This window comes from Aethalodelphis obliquidens, unplaced genomic scaffold (genome assembly GCF_003676395.1).
Source record: "Aethalodelphis obliquidens isolate GAN/ISIS:26980383/991018 unplaced genomic scaffold, ASM367639v1 scaffold105, whole genome shotgun sequence".
Classification (NCBI taxonomy): domain Eukaryota; kingdom Metazoa; phylum Chordata; class Mammalia; order Artiodactyla; family Delphinidae; genus Aethalodelphis; species Aethalodelphis obliquidens.
In genome coordinates this window covers 55,859-71,594 of record NW_020838049.1, presented here as the reverse complement: position 1 = coordinate 71,594, position 15,736 = coordinate 55,859, and the positions used below count along the sequence as shown (strand labels likewise).

The window sequence follows — 15,736 nt, the reverse complement described above, 5'->3', positions numbered from 1 at the left end:
GATATGAGGAGAAGCTTGTGCTACAGGAACTATTACGCTGACAACCAGACCTGCGACGGAGAACTGTTGTTCAATATGACCAAGAAGATGTGCTGTTGTTCCTACAACATTGGCCGGGCCTGGAATAAGCCCTGTGAACAGTGTCCCATCCCAAGCACAGGTGAGTTTTAGTTTCACCGTTACCAGAAAGATAGCTCGGTACATTACCCACAAATTGTTGGGGAAATGAATCTCAGCAAGGGAAGAAAAGGGTGCATTGTTGATCTTCATAAGAAAAGATTAGCTCACAAGGGCAAATAGTTAAAGTCACAGTTGATCTTAGTACTTGCAGGTGAAAACTGAGTCACAGAATATGCTTTCTAATTTATACCCAGGTTCATTCACCAGACGCATAGACTCAGTATATCACAAAAATATAAACATTGTTACCATTGTTATGGAGTCTGCCATATAACTAAAAGTCTGGAAACATTGGGCAAAGCAGTATGACAAATAAGTAAACCATAGTCCTATCAATTTTACTTATTTATAACTAATCTTGTTCCAGAAAGAATTCAAGGTGGCCCACAAAGATGCAAATGTAAAATAAGAAGGCCTAATGCAAATGGAAAGCAAGGGTAAGAAACCCAGAGCAAGGAACAAGGGTAATACACAAGATCCAAGCTGGGAATTCCTACACACTTGCCAGCAACGAGCAATAACTTGGGCTCTAAACCTTCTAGCAGCTCATATAGAGAGAGATGTGATCGACTCTAAGAGTCTCAATGACCACAAAGCAAAATCAACACTAAAGAAAAGCAGAAAAGATCAACTCCTTGATATTGAGATCTTAGAGAAATTTCTTCTTATATCCTCATACAGAAAAATCCAAATAATGTTACCTGTTTGGAAAAAAAAGTCTAATTTACATCTTAGCAGTAAATGAAGCAAAAACTTCGGTGCAGTGTTCTTATACGGTAGATGATGTATGTCCTATATATCGTGATGACATCATTTACTAATGACGATCTAGATTATCTTTGTGATTTAGATTGAATGAACTACCATGCAGAGTATTGATCTGAGAATTGTGTGGTACCTACTCCATCCCCCACAGCGATAAGTAAAATCCTAAACCTATTGTCTGGTGCTACCTGACAGTGCATAAAACAGAAGATTCTTTTTTAGTAAAATATACCATTTCATCCATTGTTTACTCTGGAAATAGTGTAATAACCATTACTTAGAATTACGAGTTGTCCCCACTCTGCAAGATGTTGTTAGACCAGGGGTTGGCAAACGAGCCCATACAGGCCAGATCCAGCCCTCCTCCTATTTTTGTATGGCCCACAAGCTAAAAATAATTTTGACATTTTTAAATGGTTGGAAAAAAAGTCAAAGGAATGATATGTCATGACCTGAAAATGTTATGAACTTCAAATTTTAGTAAATAAAATTTTACTAGAATTCAGCCCCACTAATTTATTTCCATATTATCTATGGTTGCTTTCGTGAAATAGTTGAGTACTTTTAACAGAGACTGCACGGCTTGCAAAACCTAAAATATTTACTTCTTCGCCCTCTAAGAAAAAATTTGCTGACCCCTGATCTTGACCAGTGGCCTTCAAGTCTTTTGATCGTACATACCTATCGTTAAAAAACCTGGAGGTTACACGCACCTGCTGTGTGTATTTACAAGTAAATGTGTATATGTCTCTATATATTTGTTTTCAATTCTATTGAGAGATGCATTGATTATTTTCACAAACTGTTCTATTATAAAATACACACAAAATTAATTTTAAAATTGGATTTTACAAAGCTAGACATCCTAGTATTTTCTTTTTTACATTGATGGTTCATTGTACATTCCCCTGCAGACCACTTTGGAGATCTCTGATAAAGACTATCATTTACTTTCAGAAATATCTGTCTGGGTTTTAAGAATCTGCATACTCTTAATATAACATGCAAGGTTTCGTCTTCATGTTGAATACTGGCCAAATCCAGGCATGGCCGTTCATTAGCTATGCAGTCTGCACACAGTTTAGGAGTCCCTGAAATTTGTCCGGATGGTCAGTGGAGCTGGCGTGACACTTGTTGGAAGTGGACCCTAACTCCTTTTTTTTATAAGGAAATAAAAGCACTATGAAAAGAACATGTTACATTTTGATTAAAATACTTTTGGAAACCTTTTACTAATTTTCAGTAGGTTTGACCCATAAGGCAGTGGCCTTCTTGAGCTTAAATTGATACCATGCTATACTGGGTACACTCATGATCTGCAATTACAGAATCGCAGAGTTACAAGGGACCACAGATGACATTTAGTGCATCCTTTATTATCAACTTTGATGAATTCAGGTGAAGGAGAGAAAGATAAAGGGTCAGGGGGAGGGAGTGAGAGAGAACAAGAGAGCTGCATCAAAAGAAATCCAGCTCCAAAACTTGAAGTAATGAGGTAAGTTGGTTGTTTGACGTGAATTAGTCATTAATAGACCTCCTATCAAGAACTTAGCTAGATTTGCCATGGTCTCCCCCAGTCTGTCGAGGAAATGGCTTTTGTGTACATTCATTAAATCCTAGATCCCTTAATGCAGAGTGGAAAGAGGCACTCATGCCAGTCCCTGGGTTCAGAGCTGAACAACATCCTTATAGAAACCCAGATTCCTACAGGCAGGATCATACAAATGAGTGGCATATGATATAGAGACCTCTGCTTCTGCCTCACTATTACATCAACATGAGGTCACTTTTCCTTCAGTGCCTGTCTTAAGGAGAAGTTTACACCATCTGTAGGAATTTTCAGATTAATTTTTTATTTTAAATTTTTCAAAATACAGGTAAATACCTTTCAAGAATGTATACAAAGTAATTTTGTTCAGCCTAATTATTGCTCTCTGCTGACCCCTATTCCCACCCCGCTCACCCCACCTTCGTTCAATCACTGCAGATGAATTTGCTACGCTCTGTGGAAGTCAAAGGCCAGGCTTCGTCATCGACATTTACACTGGTTTACCTGTTGGTGAGTTATGATGCCTTTGTTGGAACTTTTTGTCTCTGCCTTTGTGTTAAGAAAAGGAAGTACACATTGTTATTTTCTCAGTTTGCTTTTTTTTCCTTAGAAGGAACAAATTAAACAGTGCCATTTAGCTTTATTGAAACTCTGATTCTTAGTTTGAAACAAACAGTACAGACACCCTGTGTAGCTCCACCTAATTGGCAGCAGCATTTGTCGGTCATGATTAAGGGGACTGGAAAGCTTTTCACAGAATTACAATCAAGCTTAGTTAAACCAACCCTAGGCATCAACAAAGAGATATTCTGGGAGTAGGGCCAGTTGACGTTTGATTTGACTACAATTCCCAATCCTTCCATCTGACTAAGACCTGAGTTTAATACGACTGTTCAAACCAATACTTATGTGTAGGTGGATCAATTTTATCTCACATAGAATCTCCTCAGGTTATCTGCTTTGGGATTTTTAGATGTGAAGTTAAAAAAAAAAAAAAAAAATCTTTCCCATCTGAGGCCCTGTCTGGTAACTGGAGCAGAGACCACTGCAGTGCTAGTGAAGCTTACGCAAGATTCAGAAGTAACGCACAGCGTTCAGCCAATGGAAGTGATGCCTTTGTGGTTTAAAGCCAAATAACGTAAAAGTAGATGGAAAGCTATTGCATCCTCAGTCTTTCCCCAGTGTGATTTCTGTGGGTCCTTAGATGCCCCTCTTAACTCTGAGCAGTTGTGTCCAGTAGCAAACATCACCACTTTGTCTGTTCCACCTTATTCCTAATAAGTAAACTGAAATCCACATCAGCCTTTCCAATGACCTTGTTTAAGAAAACAAGGGTCTGGTCCAGCAATCAGCCTGGCTCTCTTAGTGCCAAATACATATGGCTCCATAGTCAACGTCTAAAGAAACGTCATGATTTGGAAAGAAAACCTGTTAAATGGCATTGGCCTGAAACGCCCGGCTCTAGCTGCTTTGTTTTTCCCCTTCCCAAAACAGATCTTTTCATCTCCTTAGAATCTCTGATCTGAGGATAAGTGGTCTTTAATAGTAGAATCCATCGTTCTCCGTGGATGGACCGGGCGTGTACCCCAGCAAGGCCTACCTTCTAATGTTGGTAGCAGGCAGAGACTCAAAACAGCATTAACATCGTCCACTAATAAAACTGGAAAGGCTTCAGACATCATCTAGTCCACATCAGCTAGGCCTTGCCTTACAGTTGAGGGGACAGAGGCCTAGACAGGGGAGGGGACTCAGCTGAGGTCACCTGGCTAATTAATAACAGAGCTGAGACCAGAATCCAGTCCTGACTCACAGCTTGCTTTGCCTCTAGCTCTTGAAAACTGGAAATGTGATAGTTAGCAGTATACTTATTGTTAGCAAATTCCAGCATGACAAAATATTTAGATGACTGAGAAACTTTGTTTTATTTAAGCTTTATACTCTTCTTCTGAAAGGTCTGAAGATTGTTGGCATATAGAACCCATTCGTGTGGGGTTAAAACTATAGCAAGTTTATTAATCTTGTCTTTAAACGTAAACTTTTCCAAGTTGAAGTTCAAATGGAATCCAGACAGGAAAAGAAAATATAATTTTTAATATATGCTTTTGCTCTTTTATGCCTAACAATGGCTAGAAATTTGACCCAGCCTGTTATTGTTAAACTTGAAAATACATCTCTTATATTTAAAACAAATGAATGTGAACATAACATTTCATGTTTTAACCCGTACGTAGTTCAAGAATGTCTGAATTTTTTTTTCTTTTTGCTGATAGTGCATAGCTGTGATATATCTTTGCCTAACTTTTTAAGAACATGAATGACAAATGTGTGAAAAATCTAAAACATAATGACTTGTTGTATTCAAAATGGAAATATACCCTTTGATATTCTAAGCTGTTTTTTTTTCCATTAAAGAGATCAATTTGTCTTCAAACAAAGTCAGGCCCTTTAGAAAAAGGTCCAACATAAATCCATGTCCTGTCGAATTTCTCCTTTAAAACAGATTGGCTTTAGGGTGTGATTCTTCTGAAAGCTCTTGTGAGTTCCACTTAAGTCTATAGCCATCTTCTTACAACTTATGCAAACAAAGTATCTTGCAGAGGCTCCGGACTATGATATGTAAAGGAAAGTATCTCAACAACAATAACAAAAACCTAATGGATTGGAAAGACCAAAGCTTTACATTCCCTCCCTGCTTCTGAAGTGTTTTGTGAAACTCTGCCAGAGGGCTGGTAGAGGGGCCCTCTGGGATAACAAGCACTTCGCTAATGGTTTTGAGAAGATTGTTTGACTGTGGAAAAGCATACGGGTGACAGGACAGCCTGTTAGCGGATTCCTGGTATCGAATCCCAACTCTGCCTCCTGTTGGCTGTACAGTCTTTGGCAAGTTCCATGCTCTGACTTCCTTAGTTCCATCATCTGCATCATGATGATGGTCAGAGGACCTAGAGACCATCTCATAGGGTGGCCCTGATGATTTGGTAACTAAATTCAGGTTAAATGCTTGAGAAGTATACCAGGCATACAGCAAGGGAGACACTACTGTTACTGTCACTGTTACCGTTATTATCCTAGAGGACACTGAATGGTCAGGAGTTCAGAGCAGGTCAAACAGCGAGTGGACCCACCAGGCTGGTGAGGAGACCAGACTTGCCCACGTGGCTCCCTCACCAGCTGGCCAGCCGGCTTTAGCAGCCTGGGTCCTGGCTCTGCTCTCACTCCTACTTTGGTCCTGTTTTAATGCTCACCAACCCCACTTCCAGGTACTGGTTCTTAATTGAATACATTTTAGTTGGCACTTAACATTCGTCAGACCATGTACCAGGGGCCGGCAACACTGTAGCGTAGAAGCCAGCCCCGGTGCCTGGGCCTGGGAAGCCACAGTCTACTGTGACAGTCCTTCCCTGGTGCCTGCTCTCTCTCCATGGTCAGCTCAGGCCCAGCTTACATCCCCAGACCTGACTTACCTCCATTCAAAAGCCATGTGAAGGAGAAAGGGGGTGTTGAGGTGGAATTTGGAAGATCAGAGCTGGCCGTGACCATGGGCTCCTCCTCTGTTCCTCACCAGCTCTCCTCTCCCGTTCTAGACGAACACCACCACACACTTGGGGTAGAGAGACCACTTTCTCTTGGCAGTCACTTTTATTCTGCTCATCTGGTGCACAGGGCCCAGTGGGTACAAAGATGGCTCCTGCCTGGACAAAGCCGATGTTATAAAACAAAACCAGAAAAACAGATAGTCAGTCAGACAGACGCATGAGCGTCTGACAAGCAGTCCAGTTATCTCAGTTTGCTCTTCACTGACGTCCCCGCTTCCATCACCACCCCAGCACACATGCACACACACAAGCACATACACACACATACACGCGCACTTTCTCTTCTTTGGCTTTAGACCTTACATAGAATGAATTAGAAGCAGCTGACCTTCCATTCCAGTTTACCCTGCAGAGGGACCACGTGCCGTTCCGTCACTCATACGTACCTGCTCTGTTTCTAGATATCGATGAATGTCGGGAGATCCCAGGGGTCTGTGAAAATGGCGTGTGTATCAACATGGTTGGCAGCTTCCGATGTGAATGTCCAGTGGGCTTCTTCTATAATGACAAGTTGCTGGTTTGTGAAGGTAAGAGAGGCTGTCGCCGTGTCACACCCAGAAATGAGCCAACCGATGAGCTGCATACCCACACACACACATGTGGCCAAGTTCACAACATTGGAATTTCAGAAATCCATCTAACTCTAGCAGTACTGAAGGGCAACATGTGGATCGACAGACATTTCATGTAAAAATTCCCTAACACGCAGCGGGAAAAGCAGGATGTCCATTCCCCAGCCCTCTCTCCCCCCACACACAATGTATTAGATTTCCCAGCTGATACGGAAAAGCCTTGAGATCCCGGGTGTGTCCAATAGATGGCTGTTGTTTCACATTGCTTGAAAGTGAGCATGAGTGGTGGGCAGTCGTCTTGAGCTGAACCTCAAAATCAGTGTTCTCTTCCAAACGGAGCCTTTGCTCCTCCCAAGTGAAAACAAGGTTAATGCAAATATTTCAAATGCATGAGAGAATCCCAAATGGCAAGAACAGCAAATTCGATTTTATATGAAGAATGTTGGCATGAGTGCAAATGGTACTTTTTTCATTTTCAAATTACCTCCGCTTGCCATGTGTTTGTGCTGTGATTCTGCGCATTCCTTACCGCACTTCATATTTTTCCAACATCTGGGGAAGATAGTGTTCTTTTACATTTTAATAAAAGGGACGTTACTGGTTATTAAATATACCATGGGCCCTAGGACAGCTAGAATAATTTTCTATTTAATACTTAAACTTGGAGTCTCTAGCAGAGTTTTTGTTCATGTTAGAGCATGTATTAGAGCACATAGGTCAACATTTTAATATTTAAAGATCTTTTTCTCCTAAACTGGGGACAACTTATAGACCATGAGTCAAGTTACAGCCCCAAGCGCATGCTTGTTAAATTCTCCTCACCAGGCTTTCTGTTCCTGTGGCCAAGTTGGCCCACGTCCCTTCCTCTGCCTGCTCTGCGGGGGAGTGGGAACGGGGTGACAGCCATTCCTAACCTTCCTAAGGAGATAGTCATTTCGGGCTTTGGTTCGGGCCCTGGGCTTCAGGTCATCAAGGATCAGGTGTGGGGAGGAGGCATGATGTGGGAATGGAGAAGAAAGCCCACAGCAGGTGACCTTATAGTGCGAGAGGTGGCTGCCTGCTCATAGCCACCGTATGACACCTGTCGTACATGTGTGAGGATGTCCGCCGCCTTCTGTGGCATCTCCCCTTCTCTTCCATTCAGAGCTGGTTACTTGACCCAGGTGCCTCTTTGGCACTTATATCTGCTGAAGCAGCAGCCGTTGGCCAGAAACCAGAGGTAAGGCCATCCAGGACCACCACGTCAGCCTAGACCTTGCTACACACATGAGACTGAAAACCTACAGCTGCACCAGCGTAAGGCACTTTGCTGTCAGGGTAGCATTCAGTGGATGTGGAGATTACAAAGCACTCCAACTTTTGGTTTCCGTTCCGTAGGATATCCATCTTCAGGGTGAATGTTTAATCCAGGGTCCGCTGCTTCCCAGCACACTCTTAGCTCGCAGAATCAGAAAAGGAAGGTTGACTTAGTACATGCCTCAGCCAGACTGAAATTGGGATGGATTCCAGAAGTGATTTAGGGAGCATCCGTGCGTCTGCCCTCCCCAAGTATGTATAGAATCAGATGTTAGGCATCTGATGCATTACAGAAATGCTTGTCCGTGACGCCCACTGGCTTCAGCTACGCAAGGTACCCTCTGTGTTTCTGCACACCCTTAATTAAGAGCAGGGCAGGCCCGGTGGTGAGGTGCTGCTGGGTCCTGGGTCCACTGTAACCCAAGGTAGGCGTATTCTGCTTCTGTATCTGTCGTACAGAGAGGCACACCCCGTATGAGACGGAAACTCCCACTGACTGCCAATAGCACTGAGGTTTTCCCACCACAGAAGCACACACCTAGGAGGCCTTGGTTGATGTATTTGCCGCCCCCTTGTGGGAACTTCTCTGGCTGAGCCGACTTCTGCATGCAACCCCGGTACTGGTGCTGAGCTGACTCCCACCTGTGTTCCAGGCTATTCCCTTTACTGGATTTAGACTGAATTAGAATGTCTCATAAGAGCAGGGGAAGGGAATATGTATTTTGCCCCACGCTATAGCCTGGACTGTGCAGTAACTTTTGCAGTGCCACGAATTTGAACCGTATTAGGTAGCTGTTAAATTTTTTAAAAGATAGACAAACAACTCCCTGAGCACAGTCAAAGCCCCGGAGCACACAATATCCATTTTATTCTTTCCTTTGATAGCAAGCGTTTGGTTCTTTTCAGTGGTTTTATGTGCAATCTCTCATGTTAAGTCTCCTTGACTTGACTGCCATGTGGCAGAAATTTAAGCAAGAGCCTGTGCAGCCCTGCAGTTCAAAGCACTGTCTGTAGACCAGGAGTACCAGCATCACTTGGGAGCTTAATGGAAGCACAGAATCTCAAGCCTCTCCCCAGACACGCTGAATCAGATACGCCTTTCAAAAAAATCCTAAGTGATTCATACGCGCATTCAGGTTTGAGATGCTCTGCTCTGCAGACCTCACAACCTTCCAGACAAAAGCAACCCAAATGAATCCTAAAACCCCCAGGCTTTGAGCAAATACAAGATTTCCTAGGATCTTGGTCTATACCCGTATCAAGTCCTGGCCCTCGAAGCTGAGTTTCACAACTTTTTCTAGACATTAGCAGCGTTAGAACCCGTATGTGGTGATAAATCAAGTATTTGCATTTCTGAAAAATATTTGTAAAACAGAAAAATTAGAAAACAAAATTTCCATCTTCCATGGTTTGTTCAGTAGAACCGATCAAAACAAGAAAATATAAATCCATGTTGTGTGAGAGGCTTCATCCACTTGACACCAGATTCTGCCCTCCCCGTAATTCAGTTCTCTCCTGCTTGTAGATATCGACGAGTGTCAGAACGGCCCGGTGTGCCAGCGCAACGCGGAATGCATCAACACTGCGGGCAGCTACCGCTGCGACTGCAAGCCCGGCTACCGCTTCACCTCCACGGGGCAGTGCAATGGCAAGTAGTCCCCACCGCCCAGCGCCCACCCGACGGGCCAGCCCCATTGAGCTGCAGATACCTGGATTTCTTTGAGATGGTTAGGTTGAAGAATACATGACTTCTGAGTTGTAGTAACTAAACTGGGAAAAGGGAAAACTGTTGAAATGTCTTCACACTTAGCTTTTTTCTCCCTTTGGAGGTGTGACGTTTCCAAATTTGCCTCTCTGCTGCCCTGCTGCAAACACCCACTCCCACAAATGCACACACACACACACACGCACGCACACACACTCCCTAACTGGTATTCAGGACCAAATACTTTTTTGTCCTTTCACATAATCCCCTTGGAGTGGGTGAGGTTGTCACCATTCTGGCCACATACCCCAAGTCTAGATGGCAAAGCTCCCCTGAGCTGGGCCAGATTAAACTGCACAAACTAAGGAAAAAGAACCAACAGTATCACTTTTTCTCCTAAACAGCTTACACAGCTGCGGGCAGCAAACGTTGAAAGCCTTTTATTTGCTATGTCACCTACAGTAAAATGAGAAACTACCCGCCAGAGGTTAAATTTTTTTGTTGTTCCCGTTTGTCAGGGATGTGGTAGAAATAAGAAGGATGAGCGTGTTACCAACTTAAATCGATGGTAAAATTATTAGGTGTCTGATGGTATCTTGTAGCCAGTGGTATCAAAATAAAAACACTGGTGTTTCAGCCCAGAAGGAAAGTAATACCTCAGAATGATTTTCATCTGAGTTTTTCAGTAATTATAAATCACTGTATATTCAGCAAGAAGGTCAGGAAGAATGTGTTATTTTGCTTCTGGCTCATTTCACAAGGAATTTCCTGGATATTTTATGCATTTGTGAATGAAACAACACCAAGGAACGTGGTCAGATTTTCCTTGGGTCTCCTTGCCCACCAGTGATTAAGTGGTGGGAAGTGCGCTGCTTTCCGTAGGGTATTTTGCATTGTTTTATGAGACTTTGGTGGGAAGAGGGTGTAATACCAGAACAAAAACTCATTTTGAGAATCAAGACTTGTTTTTTGGGGGTTTAAAGGAACATGTGCAAGTATTTAGCATTTTGTCAGCAGAGCAGTTGTTATCCACGTACTGAAAAAAAAAAAAACAAAACAGGACAGGAAAAGTGAGGACGTCTCTGATATGAGTCACAATGCTCTCATGAAACTTGGCATTCATACCACTTCCCTGCATTTTGCTTGTAATTTATATTTATTTGAAACTGAGCGAAATAATTCCAATCAAAATAAGGAATTGCTGATAATACAGAACATGTCATTTCACACCATTTCATGCTCAGGCAAGATGAGGGAAGAACTATTTTATACATCAAGACAAGACGTCCAACCAGGGCCTGCTGGGGCTTAAGCCCTGTCATGTTTTCTTGTAGAATATTAACATAACTTAACATAACTTATCGCTGGCGTTAACCAGCGATAAGTACTGTGAAGGAGTGTTGTCTGTAGCCAAATCTTCATCTCCCTCATTCATCGAAATCCTCACAAGAAAGGGAATGTACTTGAATTTGAGTTTTGCAGCTATTCAGCCTCTAGGGCTGAAGACTTCACTCTGGAAATGTCTTCACTTACATCTTACTTTTAAAATCTTTTAAAATGTCTTTAAATACTGTCCTATACATGGCATTTTTCAGACATATTGTAAAATACTCCTGTCTTCCTGTGTTTAAGATGAAAAGAACTAAAATTTCCTTATCGTAATAAGATTTTTATTTGAATCCATAAGGACATCATTTCAACAGCTGGCCATAATACCCGCATTGTTGCTGAGGGATTTTTAGAGAACAGTTAGGTATCGAAGCTGAGGATGCTGGTCTCACCTGAGGAGCTGTGGCATTAGAACAAATGCAGCCCCCTTCTGAAATGGATTGCCGAGCTAAAGACATATTCTTCTCAGCCATTTCCTCATGGTCTCCTCTCTTTCTGCTGACTGTGTGGGTGTTTTCCCCCAGTACCCTGTTTAAATCTCCTATCTCAACCTCAGGCAGCACCTTCTCGGAGTTTAAATCTTGGTGCTTGTAGAAACCGAGTTTTCTGGTCTCAATACAAAGTGAACTTCACAATTAAGTTCTCTAGAATTGTAACTTTCTGTTTCAGCAGTAGAACTGCAAAGTAATCCATGTTTCATTTTTTAAAACTCATCATGAAATAGGCAACGTAGGAAAGAAAATTCCTAACTGAGGATCCCTTTCTAATAAGATTCTTAATGCTCTCCATTTTCTGTGGGTCCCAGAGATAAGACAGACCTGGTCCTTGCATTCTCCCAGATCCATATTACCAGAGGTTACCCAAGGTTTGGGCCAACCCTTCTCAAAATCAGCTCCCTCCACAGAGCTTGGCAATGGAAATCAATTTCCTCTGCCTATCTCAGGGAGAAGGTTGCTCATTTTAAATCCGTTTTCTCTGATGGGAACAATCATAATTTGTTCACTAGCATTTCTGCACAGGCTAGCCGTAGCTCCTAAGCTACTCTATCCCAATGTCCCCTCTTCATGATATACTCAACCCCACCTGAGACTTTTAAAGGATATGGTGATTCATCAACTCTAAATGTTTTGCGTATTGGAAGGAAGTAGTTCTAAAAATGGCAGCCTGAGCACGTGAAATGGAGGGAATATACTCTCTCCTGGCGTGGGCACAGCTGCTCTGTGCAGCAAAAAGTGCCTGTTCCCAGCTGCTGTCTTCTCAGCAGATAGGGCAGGCAAACAGCAAGTCTGGATTATTCAGCTGAGAGCAGGGTGCTGCGGTGCTCTACAACATCTACACCCAAGGCGGTATTCTGCTATTTGCTTTCTTTTGTGACAACAGGAAAATCAGGATAACGCAGTGCCTTTTGAGTTACATCTTCCCTAAACGTAGAATCTTGAGAGCTTTAGAAAATTAGAGACATGAGTAGGCATGTAATTATGTCATCTGTGGATTCCTGCAACAAATCTGGCCCCTCAGATAATCAGATTCCGGGAGAGCCTCACTTGATGACAAATATAATTTAAAGCCTAAAGACTGGCAGAAGCAAGATGAGAGGGCTTCCTTTTGAAAGAATATGGATAAAAAAGAAAGAAACATCATTAGGATCGTCAAGTGCTGAAAGGAGCCATGTGTAGACAGGAAGACTTGGTTCAGATGGAACAAAAGGTTACAGGAGTGAGACAAAATAATGATGTGTAAGTGGAACAAGGGACGATGCAGGCTGTCCATCATGAAAACCTATCTTAGCAATGGGATTTGTTTGATTTAAATTTCTAGAGGAAGCCATGAAGCTTCCATGATTTGAGGCACCAGATCTTGACTAGACAAATACTTCAGTCGGTTACACAGTCTAGGATACTGCTTAGGCAGAGAATCAAATGGATTACCTACCAGTTTGGATTTTTCTTCCCCATTCTACTTCTAAGTTTTCTCTTCTTTTAGAAGATTTTTTTTGGATACCGCCCCTGTTTTTCATTGCTTGTGTATTGTTAATATGGTCTGAATGTGCCCAGTAAATCAGAGTAAGTGTTAACCAATTTTGAGTCAAAAATAAATATGTCAGCATCTGTTTTACTGGCTTAGTTTAGAGCTAGGATTAATCCTGAGAGCAATACCCAGAAGTAAGTTATTTGATGTGATTTTGTCTTCTAAGTTTTCACTTACTTTTTATCTACAGATCGCAATGAATGTCAAGAAATCCCCAATATATGCAGCCACGGACAGTGTATTGACACAGTTGGAAGCTTTTATTGTCTTTGCCACACTGGTTTTAAAACAAACGCTGATCAAACCATGTGTTTGGGTGAGTATGTGACTATCATTTCATTTTTTTCTTCATAACCTACCGAAAAATTCATTTGTATCTGAATATATTTAAAGTTAACACTAAACCTTTCAGTAGTTGTTTTGTTATTTATAAAGTAAAAACAGAAGCACGTGTGTAGCATTAATATCCTTTGGTATTTAATCTTTAGTAATCTGAACATCATAAACCTCTTTCTTGATAATCATTTGGCTGTCAGTTCAGAAAAACTTTTGACTAAGAGATAAATTGAGAAAGATATTACGACAAAAAATTACTATTTATTAATGTTAAAAGCCTATTATTCTTTTATAGTATTTATGTGAGTTTGCCTTATTGGAAAGGGTGCAGCTTTTGATTGTTTGAGTATGAGCATTTTTTGAGACGTGTCTGTAGTTTGTATCAGATCCTTAAAGACAAATTTACAGATCATTTTCCTAGGGGAAAAGAGCTCAAGATTTTAAATCTCTTCCTTGGTCTTAGTACTGAATCAGAATGTTGATTTAGAATAAACTTCAAATGTGTAATCAGTCAATTTCTCTCTTTCCCTCCTTTCTGTTTCTACTTTAAAGCAACATCCATTAAGTCTTCTGGGGACTTCAATCAGTTTCACAGCTGGAAAAAGAACGATCTATAGGGTGATGTTTAAAGTGCTTGCCTTTGGCTGTAATTGGATTTATCCATTAGGGAACATTCTCCTAAAATCTGGTCATCTTCAGAGCAGATAAGCTTTAAGTTAAAGATTATAATAGGCCCTGCTCATCACTGGCGAGATAATCCCTACATACTAATGAAGCCCGGCCCAACTTTCCTTCTCCCTCTTCCATCTGAATTATGTAGAACCCTCTACCAAAGGACCTGCCCAGCTAAAGAACTTCACTTGCTTGGCTAAAAATGAATCAAGGCAGAAGTTTCTGACTGCTGGCAGGGTGACTCATCTGGGTGCAGTCGTCAACCACAGACACACATGGTGGAGTCACACTGGGCTCAGCAATAGCTTCTTGATTTAAGATCACAGATAACTTATCTTTATGTCCAAAATTTGAAAGGAAAGGAAATCCTAACTCTAAACACTACATTTTGTTAATCTGAGGTGTTGCCTTCCACTCCTTCCCCATCTCTTTGTCCTTGCCCTCCTCGTTCTGCCTGTTGATATAACAAGCCAACAATATCAACGTTTTTCATTTTAATTTCTTATTTCCTCCTTAATATAATGTACACCTACTCTTTATGAGAAAGGTGATGGCCGCTGTCACAAGATGCAAAGACACATAAGATGCCAAAACAGCTTTACAAATAGTCAGAGTGAAAAGTCATAGACCAATAAAAAGACAGAATACACTGCAAGAGAGGAGACCCACATTAGGGGCCATGCCATTGGGATAGATTAGAAGGGAGATAAGTCACCATTTCATGGGAGTGGTCGTGGGTTTTTAGGGGTGGATTGGGAAAAAGAAACATGTCTAAAATTCCAGGTGAGTTAGAAAGCTAATTTATTTTGTTGCTGATTTTGGGGTAATATCAGGTGACTCACTGCCTTTTGGTAAACTGGAGTGAGAATCTTAAAGGCTGAAGTTTGCCAAAGGTGGCAGTGAATCAAGACCCAGATGTGCACAGAATTTTCCATTTCCAAGTGAAAGTATTTGAGAAAAGTGGCAAGGGTGGAGAATTCTAGAAGCAAATAGAATAAAATAGTTCTTGTCCAGTTCTCATGTCCTTAGCTTGCCTCCTTTCACATGCCAACCAAGGAAAGGATTTTCTCCCAAGGCTTAGAACCTTGCCTTTTGCTGGTTTCTCACAGGGAGCTGCCGCTGCTGGAACTAATACCAACATCGAATCTAGAAGTTCTCAGCCTACGTACGACACTTTGTGAACTCTTAAAATGCCTTTTAACCGCAGGTAACCATATACCCTCCTCTTCTGTTAATAATCATGTTTTTCTATGTCCTTTGTTCCTGCTAGACATAAATGAGTGTGAAAGAGATGCCTGTGGGAATGGAACTTGCCGAAACACAATTGGTTCCTTCAACTGCCGCTGCAATCACGGTTTCATCCTTTCCCACAACAATGACTGCATAGGTGCGTGTGCAAACAGTCAGCCACCAAAGGAAGGCAGTTTTATGTGTGTTCTTTGTAATGAGCATCATCTCCAGCGTGCTGGCAATCTTTTTTAATATATGCCATCTTATGCGTGACAAGTGGTTAAAAAGAGTTGTTAAATACAATGTGCTAATTAAGTGTCAAATATAGCTACTACATCTATTACTTTTATTAACATACTCATTAGCAGCTATAATTTTTATGTCTACTATGCTGCAAATTAAATGCATTTCAAAGTAA

General features: G+C 41.6%; 1 protein-coding gene across 1 annotated transcript in view; it reads left to right on the top strand.

Annotated features, from left to right (window-relative positions):
• FBN1 (fibrillin 1) overlaps nucleotides 1–15,736 on the top strand; it is a 253,488-nt gene that overhangs the window by 189,090 nt on the left and 48,662 nt on the right. Inside the window, exons 42-47 of the mRNA XM_027096594.1 lie at nucleotides 2–160; nucleotides 2,933–3,004; nucleotides 6,492–6,617; nucleotides 9,484–9,606; nucleotides 13,271–13,396; nucleotides 15,359–15,475. Of these exons, the coding sequence (XP_026952395.1) occupies nucleotides 2–160; nucleotides 2,933–3,004; nucleotides 6,492–6,617; nucleotides 9,484–9,606; nucleotides 13,271–13,396; nucleotides 15,359–15,475 (723 nt within the window). The remainder of the gene's footprint in view (nucleotide 1; nucleotides 161–2,932; nucleotides 3,005–6,491; nucleotides 6,618–9,483; nucleotides 9,607–13,270; nucleotides 13,397–15,358; nucleotides 15,476–15,736) is intronic.